The sequence below is a fragment of the Drosophila subpulchrella genome, chromosome 2L, assembly GCF_014743375.2.
Source record: "Drosophila subpulchrella strain 33 F10 #4 breed RU33 chromosome 2L, RU_Dsub_v1.1 Primary Assembly, whole genome shotgun sequence".
NCBI classification, from domain to species: Eukaryota; Metazoa; Arthropoda; class Insecta; order Diptera; family Drosophilidae; genus Drosophila; species Drosophila subpulchrella.
The window spans coordinates 24,765,030-24,775,558 of record NC_050610.1 but is presented as its reverse complement, the minus strand read 5'-3'; the positions used below and the strand labels follow the sequence as shown (position 1 = coordinate 24,775,558).

The following is a 10,529-nucleotide window of genomic DNA, read 5'->3' as shown; positions in this document are numbered from 1 at the left end:
ATTATTTTAATGTACGAAATCGGGCAAATTTTTTGTAGTCTGATAAGGCTATTCACAAAGACTTTTTTTTGGCAATCTTTTCATAACAAAAGTAAAGTAAGATCAAATTTTTCACTATAAGTATTTTAGCCAATTTTGTCAGTTTTGAGATATACTATACGTACGGCCGAAAAATAAGATATTATCCAAATTGAAAATTTGAAAATAGTCACGTTTTATAATTTTACTGAGGATTATTGCCGATTTTTTTGAAATTTAATATTCGACAGATTCTGAGAATGTATTTAAAGAGGGAATTTCGGAAAATAAGAATTTCTGTGAATTACGTTTTAATTATTATGAAGAATTGTAGATGAGATACAAGTGAAAATATATGTATTAAAATTATTATAAAGACAAACTAGGAGAATAAGCAGCAAATGTTGTTTTGGGTCTTATGTGGTGAGAGGCCATAAAATATGATCATTAAATATTTGTTTATTTTAATGTGGCACCTAGCTCATAAAGTGCAAGGTTTTTCCATGAATGTAGGCACGTAACGTAACGTTACAGTTACAGTATTCTTTGAATTAGTTTAAGTCAAGTTAAATTGTTGTTCATTTAAAATTTTTAAATAATTTATTTAAGATATAAGTAAAGCCATAAATGTTGATTAAAAACATACCAAATATAGGGAGTATTGCTTGAAGGACAAAATTAAACTGTAGAATTCAGTAAGAATAAGCGGAGTTAAAGCAGTGGTTTTCTTTTCTTTCATACAGTCCCCAAAGTAAAAAATAAAAAACAGTATTTTTAACTATGATAAATAGCTAGAAAATATCGAACCCGCTGTTTTCAAAAAAGGCTGTGAAATACGTTAAGTGCGCCCATCTGGCAGCACTGGCCAACCCACAACAGCCGAACAGCTGTTCGCCAGAGAAGAAGCAGAGCGTGCGCGAGAGCGTTCGTGAATGAATTAAAAGTAATTTAAGTTTTTCGTGTGTGTAGCGGGCAAAACTAAAAAAACGTAAATAAGTGTGATAAGCAAGTTGACAGCTGCTGATAACAGAAAGGTCACCTGTGAGGGCTGAAGCACGTGGATTATGACGAAAGCGAGTGGAAAAGAGTGAAACAGCCGCCTAATTAGAAAAAAAAAAAGTGAAAGTGCATACAGAATTCTGCCGCCCACGCCCCCTCTTTTCGTGGGCGGGGGGCACCCACGCCCCTTGGCGCCCCACTTTTCCCGCCCCCCCTGTGTGTGTGTGTGCTCGGGTGTGCGTGGCGTGCGCCTGTGTGGCGCGACCTTCACGCAACCTTCAACATGCAGCAACACGTTGTGTGCAATCTTACATTTAGCCAATAATCCGAATAAACAACGAATAGGAACAACAACGAATCGCAATAAAAGCTAAAAAATAAAAGCACAAATCAAACCAACCGGCTGCCAATGGCAACCAAAAACAAAAATCAACAAATTCTCACGACAACAAAAAACTGCATTGCGCTCTCCCTCTCTCCTTGGGTTCGCGCTCTCTCTCTCTCTCGCGCTTAACCCGTTTGCTCTTGCGATTTGAATTTCGGATTCAATTCAACTTCAAAAGTCGAGCGGTAAAGTTCACCCGCGATAAAGAAGTGATCCGATCCTGAGAGTGAAAATAAAAACAAATTCTAGTCGCGTTATCAAAGCGGGCCTGAAATCGTGTCAGCTTAATTGATAGCAGCCCTACATAATAATCGGGATTCGTACTGCCCTATGCAAATTAGCACCTATTTCATTAGCATTTCAAAAATTTCGTGATATGGCGTTTCAGTTTCGGTACCCGGTGATTGAGAAATAAATACCCTATGCTTTACACAATCAACTAAGCTAGTATTTCTTAAAATTTAAATTTAATTGAGTAAAAAAGTGCTTCAAGAAATCCTTTAATTTGTTTAAAAAGCCTCTTCATTTGTTATACGTTTGTTGGCAAAAGTGATTTGAATATTATTAGCTTTATAAACTCCAAAACATAGTAATATTCATAATGATATGATACCTATTTTAAACCAATATTAACCATCAAAACAAGCTAATTGCCGGGTACCCCAAAGTCTTTATTCATAATAGTTTCAATTGCATTGCTTATGCTAAATTATTTGTACACGAGCGATAGATCGCGTTACGTCATTTGAGCTGAAACAATTTACAATCCCCCTCCAGTCAATTGCAAAACAATTTTCTGCCTCTTACAGATAAACAGGCACAAAAGTTCAACGGCACTCGGTCGATTATAAATAAGCCAACAAGCAGAAACAATTAATTAATTTGTTTATTTGGCACAATAATTGCCGCAAACGAGTCGCGTGTGAACGAACAAACAGAATTACGGACCCACTGGCACATCATCGGAGACCCCAAGCCTTATAGCAGATATAGCTCGAGATTCCACAGATCGGCGACAAAATGAATGACCGTGAATTAGGCTGTGCGGGCGGCCAGTTTATGGATCGCGGACGGATGAATCAGAATGGAGTGGTCCAGCCCCTGCTGACAGGTAATTACAAAGTATTTATGGCCAACAGATGGCTGTCAATATTACCAAACTATATTAGGGAATTATTGACAAATATTTAAAGAATTCTGAGGGCCGATCTAAAAATGTTCCAAGCCATTTCATTGGCCTTAAAAGCTGTATTGACTTCACAATGAGTTCTTATTTCGTAATATTTTTACTTGGGAACTTTAAAAACAATTTTGAATTAGTTTTGGATAACAACAGCGACACAACAACACTGATGAAATTATCATAATCAATTTGTTAAAATATTGAAATTTGTATGAGGTAGAGTTCGCAAGGCCGTAGAACCAAATGCCCTCCCTACCGATACTAATTATAAAAACTTTAAGTATATTTGATACCATATTTTAGGTGGTTTTTTACTTCGATTTTAAAACCCAAAACCCAACTGACATTTAAGCAGAGACATTTTGGCGCGCTATGCAATGCTGTCGGCTTTACCAATATACCTCTCTATATGTACCCCACATATATTTTTAGGCATGGCAGACACGGGCGCAAATAAATAAAACAAAAAAGCGATCTTTAGGTCTTTGCACTTAGATAAGAATTTGCATTTCATTTGCAGGCTCGTGTTTTTGTATTTGGGTAGCGATAATTGCCCCCATCAGCTATAGACTTTCCAGGTTATCTTATCTGCCGCAACTCCAGGCTGAAATTTTCGCTACTATGTACGGAGGAACCTATTTAAGTTAAACCTTAAATAAGTAAAAGTAAACCTTAAATATGCATTATATTAGCGAGAAGCTTAATTGCTAATAACATATGAAATATTTTGGCCTTATTGCACTTTTCCAGGTCCTGTTATTAAACACTATAGATGTTGTCCACGACTAATAAATGTATTCATCTACTATATTACAGACCTGTATCAAATAACAATGGCCTATGCCTACTGGAAATCCGAAAAGACCGATGACACGGCCGTATTCGATCTGTTCTTTCGCAACAATCCATTCCATGGTGAATTCACGATTTTCGCCGGGCTCGAGGAGTGCCTGAAATTCCTGGATAGCTTCCACTATTCCCAAAGCGGTGAGTGCTTGGACATCTATATTTTTTTATTCATATTAGTTAATCAATTGATTGGGCCCCTTTCAGATATCGAATACCTGAAGCAAACACTGCCCGAGGGCATTGAGCACGAGTTTTTTGAGTACCTCGGCAACCTGACGGCGCGGGATGTCACCTTGTATGCCATTGATGAGGGCACGGTAGCATTTCCACGGTGGGTTTGCATGGGATCCATAGGACCCGGTTATAGTGCCTACATAATCAAACCATTTGGTTTTTAGGGGACTTAATCCTAGCCTATCAAAATATGATAATTACGTTTAAAGTATATGTTTCCTATGATTAATATTAAAATTTTATTATTGTTTATACATTTACTGTATTTAAGAATAATATATAATATTTAAGATTAGAAGTATTACTCATGTTGAGGTTTTTTTATGTAACAAGAACAGTTAATGTTTGTGGAATTTAAAATGTATAACTTATTCTTCAAGATATTTGATAAGAAGTCCTCAAAACAGTCAGCACGTATTTAATCAGAAAATTACTTTATGGGGCTTATAAGCAGGCATCATTACGAGTATTATCAGTTTCGAGATTTTTCATGTTAATCAAAGTTCAGTAAAAGGCAGGCAGACACTAATGCATGCTATCTAAAAGCAACATTTAGGGGCTAAGATTATCTTTAACATACCGCATGCTTGTCTATAAAATGTTTACAACATATTTTTATTTTTAGAGTTCCCATCATTAAAATCGAGGGACCTTTGATCATAGTACAGCTGCTGGAAACGACTCTTCTCACCTTGGTAAATTATGCCAGGTAGGTCCCCCATTTATACTTTCCTCGTACTATCTGGAAATTTCCTAACACTGCCTCTTCTCGCCACCCAAAAACAGTTTAATGGCCACCAATGCAGCCCGTTATCGCATGGTAGCTGGCAAACATGTCAAACTATTGGAATTTGGACTGCGTCGTGCCCAGGGACCGGATGGCGGTCTTTCCGCATCGAAATATTCCTACACAGGTACTGAGCACCATCATAAAATATGAACTTTCACACGCCCCAAACTCCGAAACCCACGGGGTTCTATAAAGCCGTGACAAGTAAGGTCAAACGTGTGCGATATAAACATTTTTTCGGCATTGCCAAAGTGCATGCAGACAGCTCATTATCAATTAAAAATAATAGGGGAATGGGAATCGTCAGGAATTGGGCAAAGTTTGGTCACAGTTACCCTTTTAGGGGCCTTACATGTTTTTTATGAAAGGAGATTATGTCTTAACAAGGTGTTTGTATAATCAGAAATATTAAAATTGGTTATTTGACAATCTTTGGGATCAGTTTGTTAATCAACTAATAAACTCATAATACAAAACATTTGTTTGTAGTATGCCATGTGATAGTAAAAGTATAAATTATAATTCATATGAATGTTTGTCTCGCCCATTTTACAGGGAATGTAGCTAGCCTATAAGTCACCATAACATTTTAAGCATTGATCGTTCCGAAGGGGGCAAAGTATGAGGAAAGTCGGTGCTTTTCATATTGTTTTCTGCCTGACTTTTTATGATGTGCATGCATGCAAAGCACGTGTCACTGTCAGGAGCTGAGGCTCCGCTGACTCTGATTTCCGATTTTCCCATTTCTCAAGGCCCTCCCCCCAAACTATGAGTAATTCTCCGCCTTCATCAAGGCTTCCGCTTCTGCTCATCTAGTAGTTCCGCCACCCACCTTCTCCTCTTGCGACAAAGTTCAAGAACTCTTGTTTATGTGTTAAACTAAATGCGCCCCGAAAGCAGTAAAGTCCCTAAAGTGGGTGGCACACGCAACGCCCACGTAGGGTGTCCATGTATATGGAATATCGGTGCCAGGTACACATCGAATCCGGTCTCGATACTGGGAAAGGAGCCCCTGCTGCGGAGACTTTCAATTGGCGCTCACACATCGTAACTTTTTCGGTTTCGTTCGTTAGGCAGGCAACGCTCAAAGTTTTTAATGCGTTCCACATTGTAGTTGGGCTTTGGGTTTGGGATATGTATTACCTATATAGTATCACCCACAAATCAATGGATGGCTTCGCGTGGCGTCAAGGTTCCCGCCAAGGCCTCTTTTTTGGCGGGTTGAATAACTGAAGGGAAAGGCTGCGATATTGAAACGTTTATAGCCGGAATTTCCGCTCTTAATGGGAGAATTTAATGATAGAGTACCATTAAGGAGGTATTTAAAAGTTTGGAAGGTACTGCAGTAGGTAATTGTAAAAGTGGAATACACCATACTTTTTGAAACACATTCCAAAAATAATAATATTTTTCTACACTTCTTAGGTGGCTTTGATGGCACCTCCAATGTGCTGGCTGGAAAGCTCTTCAACATCCCCGTAAAGGGAACCCATGCCCATGCTTATATCACTAGTTTTAGCAGCATTGGAGAGCTGAAGACCCGTCTGATTAAGCACAAGCAAACAGGTGAAGGATTACTGCTAGGAGCCAACAAGAAAACCCATTGATATTCGAATATTTTGCAGGCATCATGGAGGATCTCTTGGAGCACGCTGTCAAGCACCGGGCGTTGCTGTCCCATCTCCTGGACGTGTCCACGGAGGAATCCAGCGAGGGAGAACTGGCGGCGATGGTGTCCTATGCCATCGCATTCCCCGATGGTTTCATGGCCCTTGTCGATACGTACGATGTTAAGAGGTATTTCGCTTCTAGGCAGATTCTCTCGGAACGGTTTTAGTTATCGGTTTTTCCTCCGTTTGTGTTGTAATACCCGTAACTCTCCCGGTTACCCTCTTTTTACCCCTGTTATTTTGAGTATGGATTTCTTTGATCTATTTTGTATTGTATTTGAGACTCTCGAGACGTGCACCAGCCAGATAAAAATACCCAAACAAGAGTAACTATTAAACAGCTAAACCAGTCAAGTTCTACCATAGAAAATATCCCATACATTGACAAAGTATTCTTGAGTTTATTTCTGCCACCCCCAATCATTTCCCAATGTGAGCTCTTATTTTTGGTTTTTCGTTTGAGTAATAATCCAAAGTATTATCCAACAGCCGAGAAACAGAACAAGCCAACACAGAACCCAAGATTATCAATGATATCAAGTCTGAGAACAGTCTGCCAAAGCCAAGGCCATCGACCAATGGCCATCAAAATGGCAAGACTAATGGCCAAGTAAACGGACACAAGACCAATGGCCATCAGAATGGTATTGCTCAGAGTAATGGCAGTAGATCGCCAAAAGATACAAAGATACAAGATACTAAAACCAGCACCACAACTACGACAACAAAAACAGCAACAACAACAGCAGCTTTAAAGACAACAACAGTGTCCAATGGGACGGCATACCTACCAAAATATGTCGAGAAGTCATTCAGGTAAATGTCGTTATCGAAAAAGACGTTTGAGTAAAAGAAAAACAAAATTTGCATAGGCGAAAATTAAATTTAAAGAATTTATATTATCTATCTTTCCATTGTCATTTTTACTGACCTAATCATTTTCCATATCCTAATTTTTACCAACATTTTCTTCTGCTTTTTGAAAGCTTTCAGTCTAACCTTACCGCTCATTTCAGCTGTCATTAATTTCGGTACAATATTACTAACTAGAGCTGGCAAAAACTCCGATTTCGGATCTGTTTTTATATTTTTAAACTAAAAATCGATTTTTTGCTAACTCTTTTATTAATACATCATTTAATGCTCTACATTTTTGAGTTCCCCTAATGTAAGCCTGCATGTTAACATGGAGATATACTTAACCAAAATTTAGAAACAAAATTCAAAATTATAACCATCATACACATGCATACATATATATGTGCATATGTCTATGTATGTGTCCTCTGCTTTGGTGTTACGAAATTGGTCATCAAGTCATTTCCTATAATGGGGAACAATTCTGGCAAAAGAATAAAACAAACAAACCCAACCAGAACAGGTGAAGTCAATTCATTTAATTAGTTTTCTGCTTTCTCCCTCTTGCTTTCCTAACTTTCTTCTATGTATTTTTGGGTTTCACTATTTCTACTAACACATGCAATTATCATTCCACATCCTTATCGTTTAACATTATTTTTCTAACTCACTTTTGTTTATTAATTCTTTTATTTTTCGTCCTAAATGTGAATGTGAAACAAGTTAAAACAAGATCATTAATCGAACCGAATCAGAAACCCATTAAAAATCGAAAATGAAAAGAATTTCCGAACCTAACATAGTATACAAATGACTTCCGGCACTATTTTGGCAGAGGTATGTAAAACACACGTCTTCAAGTTACACAATCCCAGCGATTCGAACAGTCAGCAACATGATATAAGCAACAACACTATAATATCATATGGCATATACTCACCCACTCGAAAGCAACAATTACGGCAACCAACAAAAGTTCATGCATATACGATCAGCGATCCTAAAGCTCACACATAACAAGGTGCATAAAACAATTAAAAAGTATACCAAAAAGTGCGATAAAAAATGACATTATTAAATTTTTTACTAACAACTAAATAATACTCAAGTTTGCTGTGTAACGATATGAAAACCAATCAGATTCTTGGATACCTTTTGAGTGACGTAAAGTAAAGTACTACTCCACACATTTCTGAATGTTTCAATGGTTCAACATTGTTTTAAGCACGAAAATGATACCGAAAACCGAAACGAAAACACGCACTGACTCACCCTAATGCTGTCATAGACCTAACCCCGTTTTTATTGTCCTCGTCCCCGTTCACGAACAATTTGGTTTAAGTTTTACATTTTTTCGGACTTTAATTTTCCTGTTTTTCCGTCCCCAGTTTTGTATTGTTAAATATTTTCTCCTTAATCTAGAAATGTCCTTGGACACTTTCCAGAATATATTTTCGTTAGTTCTTAAACCTGTACATACTTAAGAAAAAGCGTCCGAGAGAGCACACTGCATGGCTTGAAAACAAAAACCGAAAATCTTCGACATTTTGTGCTGCTCCCTAACAAGAAAATGATACAAATTTTCCCAGGCTGAATTTTCCAACACCCAGAGCCGCACTTGCAAATCAAAAAGAACCAATTTGGGTTCTCAAACACGTTTTCCTTAGCTCCACCCCACTTTCCAAACCATTTGTTTTTGTGTAATTCTCGCTTCAAACCTAGTGGCAAACAAAAAAACCAAATATTGTATAGCAAAATGAGAGAAATACTTTTGTTGAATTGAGAACCAAAAACCAAGCAGCACTAGATGGGGTCTGCAAATGCGATTACTGAACACCCGGTCCTGTTTTCTTCCCTGTAGGAGTGGTCTGCTGAACTTCAGTGCCGTGGCCTTGGCCCTGAACGACCTGGGCTACCATGCACTGGGCATAAGGATCGACTCCGGGGACCTGGCCTACCTCTCCTGTTTGGCGCGGGAGACCTTCGAGAAGGTGGCGGAGCGGTTCAAGGTTCCCTGGTTCAACAAGCTGACCATCGTGGCATCGAACGACATCAACGAGGACACCATCCTCAGCCTGAATGAGCAGGGGCACAAGATCGACTGCTTTGGCATTGGCACGCATTTGGGTGAGTGTTGCTAGGGTTACAATAAATGTAATGTACTACTGCAATACTTTCCAGTCACCTGCCAGCGACAGCCGGCCCTGGGATGTGTGTACAAGCTGGTGGAGATCAACGGCCAGCCGAGGATCAAGCTGAGCCAGGACGTGGAGAAGGTGACGATGCCGGGCAACAAGAATGCCTATCGGCTGTACAGCGCCGATGGCCACGCCCTGATCGACCTGCTGCAGAAGGTATCGGAGCCGCCGCCGGCGGTGGGACAGAAGGTCCTGTGCCGCCATCCCTTCCAGGAGTCGAAGCGCGCCTACGTGATACCCTCGCACGTGGAATCTCTGTACAAGGTGTACTGGAAGGCGGGCAAGATCTGCCAGCAGCTCCCCACCTTGGAGCAGGTGCGCGAGAAGGTCCAGATCTCGCTGAAGACGCTGCGCAACGATCACAAACGCACGCTCAACCCAACGCCCTATAAGGCGAGTAGTTAGCTTATATACGCGAAATGATATAACCATAGTAATGATATCTCCAATCCCTTCCAGGTGGCCGTCAGCGACAATCTGTACAACTTCATTCACGATCTGTGGCTGCAGAACGCTCCCATCGGCGAGCTATCATGATCTATATAAGGAGGATCTCACGATCTATATGCAGATGCGCGAAAACATTTCCGAGAAATTTACTTTTGTTTGGTGTACAACTTTCTGTTTACTGCGTTTTTCGCAAATCTTAGTCATCTGCTGGTCACATGCATTATAGAATTGGAATTTGTTCTGTCCCACGAAGATTATCCGTAAATATGGAGCACAAATTCCAACGGAAACTGGCGAGAGAATTTCAAAACATTGTGTAGTCAATAGTCTTAACGTGTTATAACTAATATTTACTGCTATATAAAACGCACATCATATTCAGGAATGTGTCATGTGCCTTAAACGGAAACGGAAACGGAAAAAGAATCAGGATGCAAAGGAAACACAAACCCAAAAACGAGTAACTATGATCAACCAAAAATCGGAGCGGAGTAAAGATGTCTTTAATATTTTTCTAGTACTTAAGTGTTGAAATGTTGCTAACGAAGAAGGAAAGTTAGAAGTACAAATGCTTTTTAGGACATTTGCACGCAATAAGGCACACATCCAGCACACACCTAACTATATATATATTATTAGATACCATACTTTACATACTACGTTTATGTATTTAACTAAATTCAATTGTAAATATGTTCAACTGGATAACTTTAAGCCAACTAAGCAATAACACACCCAACACACACCGCCACCTCTAAATGATCGCTTCTTAAAAATGTTTGCCTGTAGTTTTGGTCGAAAATAAAAAGTGGAAGAGAGCCGAGCACCATCCTGTTTTTCAAGTTGGTGGTTTTGGGTATGGTTTTATAACAACACAAATTTAACCGAAGAAGAA

At 39.2% G+C, this 10,529-nt stretch overlaps 1 protein-coding gene across 6 annotated transcripts; it reads left to right on the top strand.

Annotated features, from left to right (window-relative positions):
- Positions 1-890: 890 nt before the first annotated feature.
- On the top strand, positions 891-10,460 carry LOC119546879 (nicotinate phosphoribosyltransferase). Of its 6 annotated transcripts, none has more exons than XM_037853489.1 (12): positions 891-961; positions 2,212-2,513; positions 3,402-3,572; positions 3,639-3,765; positions 4,294-4,377; positions 4,455-4,582; positions 5,884-6,024; positions 6,084-6,255; positions 6,618-6,944; positions 8,848-9,113; positions 9,168-9,577; positions 9,644-10,460. In XM_037853489.1, the coding sequence occupies exons 2-12, from the start codon at positions 2,423-2,425 to the stop codon at positions 9,719-9,721; spliced, it is 1,995 nt and encodes a 664-aa protein (XP_037709417.1). In that variant the 5' UTR covers positions 891-961; positions 2,212-2,422; the 3' UTR covers positions 9,722-10,460. The 6 variants fall into 6 exon arrangements, with proteins under 6 accessions (XP_037709417.1, XP_037709416.1, XP_037709415.1 ...); XM_037853488.1 differs by having other exon boundaries at positions 921-1,006; XM_037853487.1 differs by having other exon boundaries at positions 929-1,052.
- Positions 10,461-10,529: the final 69 nt, after the last annotated feature.

What these genes read in the sequence shown, in the direction of transcription:
- LOC119546879 (XM_037853489.1), top strand. Translation starts at nt 2,423, where the DNA reads ATGAATGACCGTGAATTAGGCTGTGCGGGCGGCCAGTTTATGGATCGC. An exon ending in GGTCCAGCCCCTGCTGACAG is followed by an intron (nt 2,514 to 3,401) that starts GTAATTACAAAG and finishes ACTATATTACAG; the next exon opens with ACCTGTATCAAATAACAATG. An exon ending in ACCTTGGTAAATTATGCCAG is followed by an intron (nt 4,378 to 4,454) that starts GTAGGTCCCCCA and finishes ACCCAAAAACAG; the next exon opens with TTTAATGGCCACCAATGCAG.